Raw genomic sequence first — 15,990 nt, 5'->3', positions numbered from 1 at the left:
TTTGTGGGACTCTTTTAAAAAAAATGAGTTGGTTTTTTTTCGACTTAGCATAGAAAAGTCAAAGTCAATCTTCTTTTAACGCCACATGTGAATTTAATTTCATTTATACCTTTGTAAAAGCTAAGTAATGACCGTAGCACTTAGAAATACAGGTGTATTAATTCCAGAAAAGAGGGAGAAGTAATTGAAAAGCCTCTTTCTATCAACAATCAAGTGTGCTATTATTACATGGAATAATGGGCGTCTTTTCTCTGCTCTTTCCACACAATGAACCTTCCTGTTGCTGAGAGGCAGCAGCAACTTATCTTTTTTTATCATTCTCTTTCATATCCTTATTTCTTTTCAGAGGGAGCTAAATTAACTACTTATATATGTTATATTTTCCATTTGTGATAACAAATATTCTCGAAATATCTTGTTTCACACTGGCTCACAATTTCAGTGGTTTTTGCAGGCCATTCTCTGCAGGCTCTCCTGTTTACTCCTAAAGACAAAAACATATTCTGGATTAATCGAAAACTATAAATTGTGACTGCGAGATTAAATGATTGTGTGATTGTGATTGCCGTGTGACTCAAAGTTGATCGGTCCGGGTTAAACCTAGCCTCTCGCCCAGTGTAAACTGTTAAAGGCGTAATGATAATGAATGAACATTGTTCTTAAATCCTTTTGTTTGAATATTGGTTGTTCATAAAATGTTTTCTCATATAGTGTTATTTAGGCCAACCATCCTCAACAGCCATCTGTTTCTTAACCAAGAGCTGAGTTTTGTGACATTCAGTTGCAGCTTAATGATTCCTTGGTGTTCCTCAGACCAAGTTTTGTTGTCTGCCACAATTTAAAAATAAAATTAACTTGAAAATTGTAATCATTAATTGATTCTACACCATAAATTCCTTCATGTCTGTAGACAGCACTACATTATACCATATCAAGCAAAAAATATAATGATGGACAATTTGATTAGCTTCTCGAAATGTTTTACTAAAATGTCTTAATGTAGGCAGTAAATCATTAAGGACTAGTTGAGGAAAACAAAAATGCAAAGTAAATTCGTCAAACCTCTTCACCCAACATTATCTGCAATTAAATTGCATATTGGCAAACATTTTGTCATTTAAGAAAGTTGTAGCATGGAAGTACACATATTACTGGCACAACCTCGCCATAGAGTATAACTTTTTCTTTTATTTTGGGTATTTGCAAGGGATTGCCTCGTAAAATCGCATCACCGTCAAATGCACTGTAGATGATTATGCATGATACAAAATAACAGTGGTTCTTTGGGTCAATACATTTCACGTCAATCATGCCTGTGTTGCACAACACATGGATAGATATGTTAAAGAAGGGAAACAGATGAAGTGGCGCCCTGTATCTGAGATTTAATAATTTGCTGGGATCCTCTGATCCTGGGCGTGTGTTGTATTATGGATGTAACCCCTGCTGAGGACCCAGATCACTGCAGCCTTCAACCTTTTTTTTTCTTTTCTTTTTTAACAATTTCCCCTCTGCTACATGGAGATCCCGTGTGTCTCTTTTCCCATAATCCGAAGTCTGCCCTTTTATCTCCTGATATACTCCATATCTGTCCTCACTACCTCTTGGGATGGTTTGCAGAACTCTGTTAGAGTTTGCTGTACTTGTTGCTTTCAGTGTTTTGGATTTTTTTTTTTTTGTTTTAAGCAGTTGCTGAGTATCTCTTCTTGATTCCCCGGTCTCGTGAGAAAGTGTTTGCTGTGTTTCACAGATTTGTGTGAGCATATTTTTTTTTGGTTTGCACTGAAGAGTGTCAAGTACTATCTATATATAGATTACAAACAGGGCACTAATAAGCTATCCCAAGCTCTGTTTCACTTCCTGTACAACATTTGGGAAATGTTTTGCATCTTTGTTTTTCTTATTCCTGTGGTTTCCTATTTCTCCCTCTTCCTATTCTATCCTCATTTCTGCTTTATTCTTGTGTATCAGTTATACTTCTTCATTCCTTAGTCTAAGTATTTTAAAACTATCATAAAGACAAAGCTAAAAACAGAGGTTTTGAATGGGCAAGATGATGGATATCAAGTATAAAAGTAGCATGTGTGGGCAGTTTATTTATAAATCTCTGTTTCTTTTACTTCTTGACCTGATTTAGCCTCCATGTGTCACAGGCATCTTAGGTCAGTAAATGGCGTCTGCTCAGCTATGAGTGTGGACTCTCGTGAAGCAGAGCGTAGGATCGCCCACTTGCTGTTTTCCACTCAGCAGTCCTCTCAGTTTACCAAAGTAATTAACAATAATTACCATACTGACTTTTCCAAATGGCCACACACAGCCGCACACACATGTACATGCACACACACACACATGCACTTAAGACCATTACACACCAATAACGGAAGCTACTTCAGCTGTGGCTGAACATCTGGTACTGGTCCAAGCATTTATGTTGTGACTCTCGTACACTTGATGCCAAGAGGATCTGGACATCGCTGTCATTTTTTTTTGACAGAGAGTGCATGTTGAGTCTTTCGCTTCAACATGCGTGTTGGCATGCATCTAAAATGAAATCTTTATTTTAGTGACAAGTTAATATTTTGGTTTGCTTTGAACTGCAGTGGAAAACTTGGAGGACCTCACTGCTTTAATATTGCTATGCTCCGATGCAGTGAGTGTGGCTAAAAAAAACTATTTCCAGCTTTAGTCTGGATTAAGCGGGACTATAATTAGACCGCAAAATACATTCACTTAAAGTTAAGCAAGAAAAAAACATTGATTAGGAAATTCCCACAGCCAGGTTCATTAAAAGTGCACCTCTAAGCCCAGAGGTTTCTGTCTCCTCAGTACGACTCTTGCTGTTTTATTATCAGTACAGATATTAATATGATATCTACGCTTTCTTATCAGCATATACAAAAAGTTTGATTCGATAGCTGTGATTAAATTGATTAAATAAGTTGTTGTCGTTTTATGTGTGTGTACCTTCATGACACTGGGATCATTCTTATCTGTGCAAGGCAACATTAGGCTTGATGTAAAAAAAGACGTTTTTTTAAACATGTAACAACAAATAAATGCACAGATTTGTCACTAAGTAATTATGACTTATTATATTGAATTTTGCCATAAATTACACAACTGCATCAAATACACACAAATGATGTAACACTTGATCCTGATGAATCGTAACACTTCATCAGTAATCTTCAGTAATACATAAGCAAGTCAAATTATTCGGTATAATCAGAAAGGAGAAAACATCGTACAAACAGACACAACTGAGAAATCTATTGGATCTATCATCACGGACCCAATATCAGTATTTAATTTGTCAATTTCTTATTACAAATACATGGTTATATATTAATAACGCTTTTGAGAGACCAAGAGAGATGAGTAATTGATTCACTTTGCCATTGTTTTCAGACAATCGATCATGTAGCAGATGTTAAAAAATCTTAATCAAACAAAACAAAATCTTAAGCTTCATGGTTGTTCTCTATTCTCTACAAGGACTCCTGTGTTCCACTGTATCTTCATGACATTTCACACAGTGGAAAGAGAGGCTAATGATTTCTATGCATGCACAATGTACAGATCAGAGTCAATAAATGATCTTTTTTTTTCTCTCATCTTCCCCACTGTTTTTGTGTTCTGTGTCCTCAACACTTCTATCCCACTGTGACTGGACTTAAAAGGCCAGCTTAAGGCACAACAACATCACATACTTCAGAGCGCCCACAGAATCGTGAATGATCATGAACAGAAAATGCGTTAGATAAGGTAGATCAGGAGAAAAAAACATTTTAAAGCATTACAAAGGACTGACAGTTAAGTGTCTCAATACAAAATACATGTTTCTTCAGAGAAAGTTTCTTTACTTTAACATTTATGAACATCCCTGCCATACAGGAAAGATAATCTCATTCCCTAGTTCGAAAAGTACATGGTCTTATATGAATAAGGAGTCATATTTATAATGAGCATTTTGAAAACACATTTTAGCTTTCAAGCTAAAAACATCACTCCCAATGAGATGCACACTCAAAAAGTACTATGTCAAGTGCTTTGAATATTTAAAAAGTGGAATGAAATGAGCCATCCACAAGGTGTTGGGCATCGGCGCAACTCAAATCAAGTCAAAATAATTATCTGAATTTCTTTTCCAATTTTTCCGGGCTATCACGTAGGTGTAGTCGTACCAAGGTGAAGTAAGACCGTCTTCTCCTGAGTGACAGGAATGAGTGTTTGTGCCCTAGAATGCCTTTCATTCTGGTCTAAATCCTTCCCAGATTGAGGTCAGTGGGGCTATGGGAAGATCTCAGTGTGTTTACAACCTCAGCCGACCCTTCAAAACGCTTAGATTGGATAGTGGTATCTGATTGGAGCGTTCTCTCAGACATATCTGTGTGTTTGTAGCTGATTGGCCAAGAGGACTTACAGTGAAGTCAAAGCATTAAATACCACTCTGAGAAATGGGCTATAGGACTTGAGTCTTCAGCTGGCTGTTTTCATTTGGGTCTTCAGAAGGGATGTAAGCTTTGGGATTGGTTTGGTGCTGTGGGCGGGGGGTTGCTTTTTTTATATAGTAACTCCTGGCTTTTTATAAAGAGGCTCATGGCATCATTGGGTTTGTTGCCATGGAAATGGCAGGTTGTAGTGTAGGAGTGTTGTTGTGGTAAAAGTCTATGTGAGGATACCACTCACAGAGAGGACTTGGTCAAACGTTTCCATTAATAGATGAAGTTGCATGCATTGTAAAAAGGCTTGGTAATTTGCTTAATGTATCCCGTCAAGGCAGGAGAATGCACAGTCATATCTAACATTGATCAAACTAATGGTCAAGAATTTCAGTCTAATTTCTGCACTAAAATAACAAAGACCTCAAAAAGTCACAGACCAAAATAATCGATTGTTAATCTCTGAGTCATTAATTTATTTATGCAACTTTATGAAACCAACATTTATCACCCTCTGACTTCGATGAAAGTTTATGATTAATAATATTGAAGAATTTTTTTTCACCCGCAGGAGAGGCAATTGCTGAATTTCTCAGCTATACCAGCTATAAATAAAACATCTGAGAATAAACATGAGGTTAGTAAGAGGCCCACATTACTGATTTTGCAATTCAACCAACAAAAAAATACCCATGACTAACATTTCTCCATCCTGGAAAACTTATCAAGCTCTCTAGGCATTTGAGAAGTGTTTTAGGAGGCATATTAATTCACCCTTTAGTATTCTCAAGACCACTTCTGACAACTGCAACTTCTGCAACTGTTTCTTTCAGTCTGGCCTAGGAGTGTACTTTACAGCAGGAGAATGCAGCACCTCATTAAAGTACTGGCTTTGACCCACTTGATTATTGAGTTTCTTTTCCTGACTCTTGCAGAGTTTCCCTGTTTCTTACTTTGAGTGTTTTGCTCAACTCTGGCATCTGTTATCTTCCGCTCACATTCTCTTCTTTCTTCTTTTGTCTGATCTCTCTGTATTTCTTCCCCTGTTTGTGTCAGTACAGGTAACTTTTTGCACTCGCTGTCCCATCCTTTTATTTTTCTTCTGTCTCTTTTCAGGACAGAAATATTTTATTTGAAGCACATTATGTTTGCATAGAACAAATGATGTACATCAGCCATTAATATTGACAACTTGGAATTAAAAATGCTTGTGCCACAGCACACCAGGGATTTTGGCTGGGTAACTTGTAATAATTCTGATCAAATTGATCAGAATCAATAAACACAACCCCAGCCCAAGTGCCTGCTGGCATCTCATCACCTTGTAAGGTGGTGGTGGTGACAGCCTGCAGAATTGCTACAGCATCGCCTGCGGTCTTCTGCTTAGTCACCCAGGCCTCCAGGCTGTGCAATGTGAGCGCCTGTAAATGAATCTTGCTTCAAGTGTGAAAGTTATTTTTTTTTAAATAATTATAGGGTGTCAAGAAATATTTATTAGGTCAATATTATTTATAAAATTAGAAATGTTGTTACTTTTTTGATTAGTTTATTTCTCAATCTGGTGCTAGAAATTGTTTCCACTGTGAAGGTAAAAAACTCCAAATATCCAGGTATTCTCTTAAATAAATTTCTATCAGTTTTTACTCATTTACTTTTGTATATGTCATTCATATCCTCATTTATCATTGATATTTTAGCATTGTATAAGGAATTTTTCCAGTGTTTTTGACATATTTTATAATTATGGGAAAATATGAATATTTCTAAAAATAACCTTATTGCTATATTCAGCTACAGTATATATTGCTGATGCATGCCCTGGTGGTACTTAAAAAAGACTTTTCAGACTTATGCCACAAATATTGTTACCTTTTCTCCTCAAACCACAAAATACTGTTGTTGATAATCCATGGGATTTTGAAGAATATGTTATTCATAATAGAGGGTGACTTGAGGGGAGGCGCAGAACTCAAACATGCTGATTTATCATCCTCACAATGGCAACCTCTAAAGAGGCTACACAGCCAAACATCTTGACAAAGCATTTCACTAGTGTTAACCCGCACAAAGAACTTCTTAGAGGGGCTCACAGTTACCAGAATGTAATGGAAAAAAGCCTCTGATTGCATTGTTCACTTTATCTTAAATAAGTTAATTCATCTCTGAGTTTAAATAGTGGAGTGCCTTCTATTGTAAGCAGTATATGTGAATGTAGTTTAATATGTTCTATTCTTCAAGGCATTGTCTTCATCTGCAATTGCACTGTAATGTAGAAATGTCATCTTTATGAATGGCCATTGTAATAACAATAAGGATGATACATTTATAAACAGGATGATGTCACTTAACATCCACCAAGGGTTGAAGTAATACTAATATATACTTCTTTTTTTTTTTTAAAAACTCTGACCTAAATATACCGGTACCTTCCATAAATATAGGCTGGCTTTAGAAGCTGTCTGTGTTATTTCTGTAGATGAGATTGCTTCCTCTCTGCTTTGGGTGAATTTATCACTTTATTTAAATTTTTTGATGCCGATGTTTTTACTTGCATTTCACTATCTCCCTGTCATCACCCGTGTTCTCTTGTCTCCAATTACTTTGTTCTTGGTTGTTTGGATAGGAGCAATTTTCATTATAGCTTTTTTAACTCACTGTGAGTATATTTAGCTTTTGTGATCAAATATTACCAGGAAGCTTTGTAAGATGGGAGTGCAGATAGGAAATGCCAATATGGAGGCATTGTGTTTCTTTTCAAACCTTATCGATAATATGCTCCTGTTGTTGAATCTCTTGAATAGAAAAGGAAATAGTTGTAGCTTTGCGACATTATCACCTTTTCTCCAAACTGATTTGTAAATAAGATCACAAAGTAGCAGAGGGCTTGTTTATCCTCACTTCCATAATAGTTGGCATTGACTAAAATAGTCTACTTTATTGAAGCTACTCCTCCGCTTTTAACAACAACATTTGAGCTATTTGAGATATTATTATAAACTCAGACTGGAAAGCAGTTTTCCAAAATGTATCATTCTCTCCTGCCCTCTACAGTGCTGACTTTAAACTGTTATTTTCTCTTTTTTCTTCTTCTTGCAGTTATTGCTGACTCGTTGTCAGTGACAGCTCCAGCGCAGACTCTGTCCATGGTGGAAGGCGATACACTGCAACTTAGCTGTGAAGTGTCACGCACCACCATGCAACACACTCATCTATCAGTAGGCTGGTACCTGCGCACCCCAGAGGATGCAGCTACTCCGCTTCAGGAGCTAGTTACTCTTTCAAGGGACTTTGTTCTGAGGTCTGGGGGGCCATACCGACAGAGGATGGGGGCCGGGGACCTCAGGCTTGACAAAACCAGTGCCACATCGTACAGGCTGACCATCCACAAGCTGCAGCCGGTTGACCAAGGCCTGCTCTACTGCCAAGCTGCTGAGTGGATTCAGGACCCCGATGGCAGTTGGTTCGCTATGACCCGCAAACAAAGTGACAAGACTCAGCTCCAAATTCAGCCCACCGGTAAGTCACAGAGAAGGTAGTCTATTAGACAACATGAGGAGGTTGAGGTTATTGGAGGCTTTTATTTTTGCATCGGACTAAAGCCTCATTTAGTTTGATTGCCAATGGAAGCATAGATATAACAGAGGACCAATTACACCAGGGGTAGGCAAACTTTTTGACTCAGGGGCCGCATTGAATTTTAAAATTTGACAGACGGGCCGGCTCGCCACAAGATACGACACATATAGAAATAACACATTTGGTAACAATACATATCAGAATCGTCTGACATTGTTTTGAAAATAGAACCAGCTTGGTTTTGAAGGCTCTGACGTTTGCTTGCATTTCATGCAAAAAGTGTTTTTTCCGTTGTAGCTTCACATCCAGCTCATTCATGTGTGTCGGTATGTCCACCGTAAAAGCCTAAATCACAAACACCAATCTGTGTCATTCAGCTCAGGGAAATTCTCAAGTGTTCTCAAGTAACTCCAAAAATGAAATAATCTCCTGTTTGAACTCCCACATTCTTTGATCCAATCATTCAATCATTTAAATCAAGTATGAATTCTGTACCAATCATTGGCGGGACGGATTAGAAAGACCAATGGGCCAGATGTGGCCCGCGGGCCGCAGTTTTCCCACCCCTGAATTACACACTGAAACTCTTGCTATATCATGTTAGAAGTATAGTAAACACATGCGTATCCACAATGAAGGCTTTTCAGAAGCCCTCCACGTCATTAAAAACAAACTAAAAGTTAATTTAGAGGGGATTCGTTTGTCGGCCATCTTGTGAATACCAAAGTGCCATGATACCGTTCCCTCCCTTTTGTACCCCACCCTCATGACTGGTGACATGACTGGTTTTGATTGACAACAATAGTGGAAATCATGATCAACTGGAGGGAGGAGGGCATCTGTAGACTGAAATGAAACATGAGCAGAGCATGCAGAGACGTCAGCGTACACAGTCTTAGACACAATCGTGTGGGCTGACTTCCTCTGATTGCTGATCAGTATCTCACAATAAGCTCATTACCTCACCAAAAAGTCTTAATTCAACCTCCACAGACTTAAGTAAACACAGTCCACTTTGGGGAAATGGTTTTCTTCAGGCAGAATCTCCTCTTGTATGTGATTTCATAGAAAACATTTTGAATGAGACTTTAATCACATGATAGACTTGCATCTATGAGGAGACTTTGCCAGGCACCGATGATAATAATTTTAGCTGCTTGGTGGAAAAACAGGAACATTTAATGGCCAGCCTGATGCGGACAATCGCCTCATAGGATTATGTTTCAGCCTTCTTGTGGCTGCTGACCATACTGTTCTCTGTAAGTCTCTATCATTCTTTTCAATCCCAAATCATGGTATAATTGGCCCGAGGAAAATACCCGGAATTATCCATTAAGCATCAGATCGGGCTCTTGACCTCTCTGACATGATGGCGACTCAGATAGCGCACAATGGATTGGAACTCAGATATTTTATCAGATGAGTCCCTGCTTCTTCAGGGAGGAGACAAAAGCAAGAAAGAGCTCCCCTTTCAACAATCTTCGTCACTCTCAGTCTTCCTTGTAATCTATAATAGATGGGAGTGTTGTTGCGTGACAAAGACACCGATGCTGACGTGCGTGTTCGCTGGTGAGAGTTCAATTTCCGACGGGGGCCGGTTGTTATTTTGGGTTTTTTTTTTTTTCCCCTCCTGTATTTGAACATGCGGAGGGCAAAACTTTCCAGGGGCCGTGTGATCAGCATTGCATTCGTCATTTGCGCATTGGGGAGAAAGGATCGAAGAAAGAGGGGCAGCTCTTCCATTAGGTCCCAATCATAAAAGATGGAGTGGATTTCAAGACAGCCCCATCACTAGCTAATCACCCACAGCTGGCATCAAAGACTGGAGCCACAGGCGGAATCCTAATGTACCTTTCGCTTCCACTTTTCCCACCATCTTCTTACCGCCTCCCTTTCTCCCTCCTCCTGTCCCCTGCACTCACATCACTCTAATTTTCTGTAGTCTGAACATCTCATCATGGCCGCCCCCTCCCCCTCCCTGATACCCTCATATGTTTTCTGTTCCTTTATTTCACCCCTCACTTACCCAGTCTGCTGTTGGCGTTCAGTGCTTTTGAGTTGTTTCTAATTAGCCCTAAACACAAACACACTCTGGACTTGCGAGACCCATTTGTTTAATCCCGGGTCCCTCGCAGCAAACATCCTAATAAAGGAGCTCGCAGCTGATTGGTTATCTGTTCCTGCAATGACCGATCACTTACAAGTTGTCACGTTCAGGTTTAATAACAAAAAATTCACGTCTCGTTTCATTTTTTGTGTCTGGGCGCTGTTGTTTTTACCTTGTAATTGTTTTACCGACAGCAATGATTTGAATGGATGGGCTTCCATTTCTGTGTGTGTGTGTGTGTGTGTGTGTGTGTGTGTGTGTGTGTGTGTGTGTGTGTGTGTGTGTGTGTGTGTGTGTGTGTGTGTGTGTGTGTGTGTGTGTGTGTGTGTGTGTTTAAATAATCATATAAACATCGAAGGAGATACTAGGTACAAAATCTGAATAAATGCTACCATTTATAATAGTACCACAACACAAAGGTCGTTTGAATTATTGATTATAATGGAAGCTTTTTCTAACTGAGCATACAGTGAGTTTATGTGCACGTGTGAATATAAATATATCTGCAAACACAGAGCATATCATGTTATCTTGATAAACCATCACAATGTTTTTGAATATTCTGCATTGTATGTCAATATTTTGTCCGTGTGAATGCCTGTTATCGATATCCCTCTCCCTCCCATCATGATGTTGTAACTAATAATATTCGGCACCAGCGGCAGTCTTCCAACATTTCCACACAAGTGCTGGGTGTGTTTTTCAGGAAGTTTGTTTAAAGTCTTTGTAATTACAGCTCGAGGCTACCACCTCGCAGTGGGGCAAAGCGGCAGCAGTCTCCGATACATAGCCGAAACCACTCATCATCTGGAAATTAATATAACAAATAAGACAGAACACACAGCCATACACGCACATGGGTAGACTGAGAGCATAATTTGAGTATAAGCGAAGGGGTAGAACTGGTTTTGATACTTTGTTCTGTGTGTGAGACTATGAAGGAGGAAGAGGAGGAGAGAGCCTGACTCAGTTTCAGCCTTCCGAAGAGAATTTTAATTAGATTTGTTTTTATTGGCGAGGTGAAAGCAAGGGAGGAGATAGAGCAGAGCACTCTGAAAGATCAGCGTTTTATCAGAGTGCTCCACTATGTGACCTCAACCTACTCTCCTTTCTATTCTCTCTGTGTCTTTTTTTTCTCCTTGGCACAGTTTAAATGCCATCCCCCATACACAAACACGCACACAAGTTTTTATGTCTTTTTACTCCTTAATTTACCATTGATGTTTAGGATTTTTTTACACAAAACTGAGCAATGTCATGCATCATACTTCTTTTCTACTTTGGCAGTCAAGCACAATCACTTCTAGATAGTTTAACTTGACATTCTTTTAACCCTGATGGCTCTTCCCCTTCCTCCCCCCCTTAGATCGGGACTTCAGCATCCAGGTGAGCACGGAACGGCGGTCCTTCACGGCCGGTGAGCCGCTGGAGCTTCGCTGCACCATCGAGGCCCAAAATGTGCCGGAACGTTTCTTCTCGGTGTCGTGGGTCTTCAGCAGCTTGCCGGTGGCCGTGGTGGGCCCCAGTGCTGTGCCCATCCTGGGCCCCGATTACATCGCCCGTGAGGCCCTTGGCCAGATGACTGTGCGTAAAGAGAGCCCTAATATCCACCTGCTGAAGCTACAGCATCTACGCAACGAAGACGCCGGAAAATATATCTGCCGTGTGACAGAGCGGGAAAAGACGCCCACAGGAGACTTCATCGACCGCAGCAAGAGGTCCCGCAATGTTCAGATTACGGTCCAGCCGCTCAGTGAGTAGATATCTATTCTCGGGGCCACCGGCCTAGTTGTCCTTTTCATAGTTGTCACTTGTAGTAAGAATGATGAGCTATTCATAACAGCAGTTTTAGCCTCAAATAGGCATTGTCTGTATGGAACGTCAATCTGCGTTTCTCCCTTGCCCACCTCCAGTTTTCCCTGTTTCCCTTCTCCAAGGTGGCTTATTACAGATAGCTACTTTTGCAGGCACTGTTGTTAGCTGAGAGCAAATAGGGAGAAGATAATACTGCTATTATTTCTCATATGTTTTCTGAGTGGATCGCTATGGACTTGTAATGCAAATTTATGGTACTTCCCATGTCATCAGCTTAGTTGTGAGTTGGCATTTGTGGGGGTTCGGGGAATGTCGCACTATACTACTACGCTAGGATAATAGAGAGCAGAAGAGTCTAGACTCATCGAGGGTGAACTAACAACCATGAAATAAAAGTGTTGAGAGAGGAAAAAATAACACAGACACTTTGTTCTCTGGGACTCTGTAAGAGGTTCTTCAGACTAAATTAATGGGTTCTGCAAGGACAGGCCTATTCAAATTGGTGAAGCATGGTTGGCAACTGCCGGTCTTCCAACCAATCGCTGTAATTCCACTGTTAATATAATGTTTATTATTTTTACAGCATTCAGTAGTATTTGAGTCCACGAGTGGTGCCCTGAATGAGAAACTGACATGTAATTTGTTTTTTTTTTATCACATTAACCAAAAAAATGTCACAATACAGTAAATAACAATGTAATACACCTTAAACACACCATGAATTCTGGTCAAAATATCCTTCTCGTAGCAACTGGACTTGATTCTCTTCCCTTGAAGACGTTTCACCTCCGAGAATCTTCAGCATAAGAACTGAAGGACCCTCTTGGATGAGTCGTGAAACGTCTTCAAGTGGAGAAATTCAAGTCCAGTTCCCATGACAAGAAGATTTTGACAAGAATTCACCATGACCTGGATGACTGAGAACCTCAACAGACATATCTTCAATGTATTTTTAATTATTGGTCATCCTTTTTTTTACTGTTTTTTGCATCTATTCCGTAATTAGTATTCTATTAGAAATAGATGTAAACACCTCGAGAATATCTGGTACTTTAAAATAAGGCATACTTCAGAATAAGATTAATGAGATAGCTGGATCCTGCTCCAAATAACCGAAGCACAGGAAGGAAAACGTCCTTTCTCCACCCCAGGTCATTTGCTTAGTTGCCTCTCGACTGTTTTCCTCCAGGACTGGAACGGTTTGTGAAGCCAGCTGTAGCCCACATAATAAAGCCTAATAACCACGAATTAGGATCTTGTCTTAAGCAGTCACTGCTACTGTATTATGACCTTTCTGGGCCTCCTGCTAAATAGGCCCAAAACAATGGCCCAGAATCCGCAGAGGTCTCTGGGGAAACTCCCTTTATGGGAGTTTTTATTTTTCCAACAAAAGACCTTTATGCATTATAAATGCCTGCCATTCTGTATGCTCTATTTCTATATTTATATGTACATATACTGTATGTATGTATGTGTGTGTGTGTGTGTGTGTGTGTGTGTGTGTGTATATACATACATACATACATACATACATACAGTGGGGAGAACAAGTATTTGATACATTGCTGATTTTTCAGCTTTTCCCACTTGCAGTGCATGTGAATCCCTGCAATTTTCATCATAGGTACTCTTCCACCCTGAGCGACGGAATCTAAAACAAAAATCCAGAAAAACACATTGACTGATTTTTAAGTAATTAATTTGCTTTTTATTGCATGTCATGAGTATTTGATCACCTACCAACCAGTAAGAATTGTGGCTCTCACAATACCTATTAGTTCTTGAAGAAGCCCTCCTGTTCTCCACTCATTACTTGTATAAACTGCACCACTTTGAACCTGTTACCTGTATAAAAGACACCTGTCCACACACTCAATCAAACAAACTCCCACCTCTGCACAATGGCCAAGACCAAAGAGCAGTGTAAGGACATCAGAGATAAAATTGTAGACCTGCACAAGGCTGGGAGGGGCTACAGGACAGTAAGCAAGCAGCTTGGTGAGAATTATTAGAAAAAGGAAGAAGTTCAAGATGACGGTCAATCTCCCTTGTTCTGGGGCTCTGGGGCAAAATCTCACTTCGCGGGGCATCAATGATTATGAGGAAGGTGAGGAATCACCCCGGAACTACAAGGTTGGACCTGGTCAATGACCTGAATAGAACTGCAAAGGCTGTTTCTCTTGGTAAGCGGGGGCAATGGATGAAATAAAAAGGTCTTGAGAGAAAAAAGCTCAGCTGGAGGGAGATCTGGGAGATGGAGGCAAACAACCTAAGCTTCATCATCCGAGCTATCTATGATGTACTCTCATCGCCAAAAAATCTTGGCCCGCAACTAATTTTTCCCCCCAGAAATCACATCTACTACCTTAAGTCCAGATTTGATACTTTGGTCCCCATCAGTGAAGTCTGTGTACATCATTGAACTTACTATTCCCTGGAAGAATGCGGTTGAAGAGGCCCATGAGTGCAAGAAACTGTGCAAAAGTCTGTCCTGTTGAGGTGGGATATAAAGGATTTGTGGCTTCCTCTGTCATCAAGCTGCCCCAAAGACCTTGATATTCAAGGACAGGCAATTTGGCAGACACTTAGATCCATCTATGAAGCGGCTGAAAGAAGCAGCCAGTGGATATGGATAAAACGGAAGCACCCCTGCTGGGCTCAAGGGAGCTGACTCACTCAATAGCTAACATTGTAATGATAGGACACAAGCTCACACCTGATCAACCTCTAGCTGACCACCTTTGTGGAGGGTGTATAGTGTTAAATGGCTGAAACAACCCATGAACTACTGATAATGGGTTCCAAAATGTATATCATTTCTCACTAGTACTCATTTTGCTCTCAATATATACCTCATGTAAGTACATACCGAACTACTGGCACAATGGACAGTTTTACATCTCGTCTCGTGTTTCTATGATTATGTGTGTGTGTGTGTGTGTGTGTGTGTGTGTGTGTGTGTGTGTGTGTGTGTGTTTGTATATGCATACACACACACATATATATATATACATGTATGTGTGTATATATGTATCTATGTGTATGTATATATATATGTATGTGTGTGTGGATATATATGTGTATATATGTGTATGTACGTATGTATGTATATATGTTGGTGTGTGTGTGTGTATACATGCATATATATATATATGCATGCATATGTGTGTGTGTGTGTGTGTGTGTGTGTATACAGACAAATGCACATTTGCACTAGCATGCAAACATACATACATACACAGCATTTTGACACAGGTTACAATAGTTGAACACAGCCATGTGTGTGTGATATGGCCATGAACAGGCTAAGGGAGCAATTGTTTTATTGCCTCTGGCCCCCCTGTTCTCTTGAATGTTTTAAAACAGGAAGCGTTATTCCTGTTGTCTTTGGGATTCAGTGTTAGGAACAGAGCTGATTTTGAGATTTTTTTTTTTTTTTTCCATTATTTCATCACCTTTTTTAACATCTCATGTCTTAGATATACCGCTGTGCTTCTCCCACTCATCTCGATGTCTTTCTCCTTTTTTTTTTCTTCCTTCTCAGAGAGCAACATCACAGTATTGTTGTCGAGCAACTCCTCAGAGGTCCTTGAGGGCAACGTGGTGCATTTAACATGCACGGTCCAGTCAACTTCAGGTCCCCTGGCTGTTGCTTGGCAGTGGACAGACAAGAAAGGCACTGGTCTGGCCCAGGAGATAGCCACTTTGGATCGGGATGGCACTATCTGGCACGGTTCTAACTACAGTGAGCGTGCCAGCTATGGCGAGATACGCGTTGAGAAATTGCAAACCGACACACTCACTCTATCCTTATACAATGCCTTGCCTGGAGATGAAGGACAATACCGATGCACAGTTACTGAATGGCTACAGATGGATGATGTATTGGAGAAGGTAGGAGAAAAGTCTGCCACCAAGATGATCTCCGTCAAGACTGTCGGTAAGACTATTTTTTTATTCTACTCCTGTAGTCTTAAATTCAGCCAGACAAGAAAACTTTCAATCTGGCACGTCTTCTGGCATGAACACCATATGATATTGTGTTAAATA

General features: G+C 40.0%; 1 protein-coding gene across 1 annotated transcript in view; it reads left to right on the top strand.

Moving 5' to 3' along the window:
• Window positions 1-15,990, top strand: part of igsf3 (immunoglobulin superfamily, member 3) — a 71,663-nt gene that overhangs the window by 36,220 nt on the left and 19,453 nt on the right. Inside the window, exons 3-5 of the mRNA XM_086145589.1 lie at window positions 7,539-7,958; window positions 11,492-11,878; window positions 15,485-15,880. Coding sequence (XP_086001715.1) covers window positions 7,539-7,958; window positions 11,492-11,878; window positions 15,485-15,880 — 1,203 coding nt within the window. The remainder of the gene's footprint in view (window positions 1-7,538; window positions 7,959-11,491; window positions 11,879-15,484; window positions 15,881-15,990) is intronic.

Source organism: Fistularia commersonii, chromosome 4 (assembly GCF_037954325.1).
Source record: "Fistularia commersonii isolate RoL2024-O1a breed Wild chromosome 4, RoL_Fcom_v1.0, whole genome shotgun sequence".
Classification (NCBI taxonomy): Eukaryota; Metazoa; Chordata; class Actinopteri; order Syngnathiformes; family Fistulariidae; genus Fistularia; species Fistularia commersonii.
This window is presented reverse-complemented; position numbering and strand designations above follow the sequence as displayed.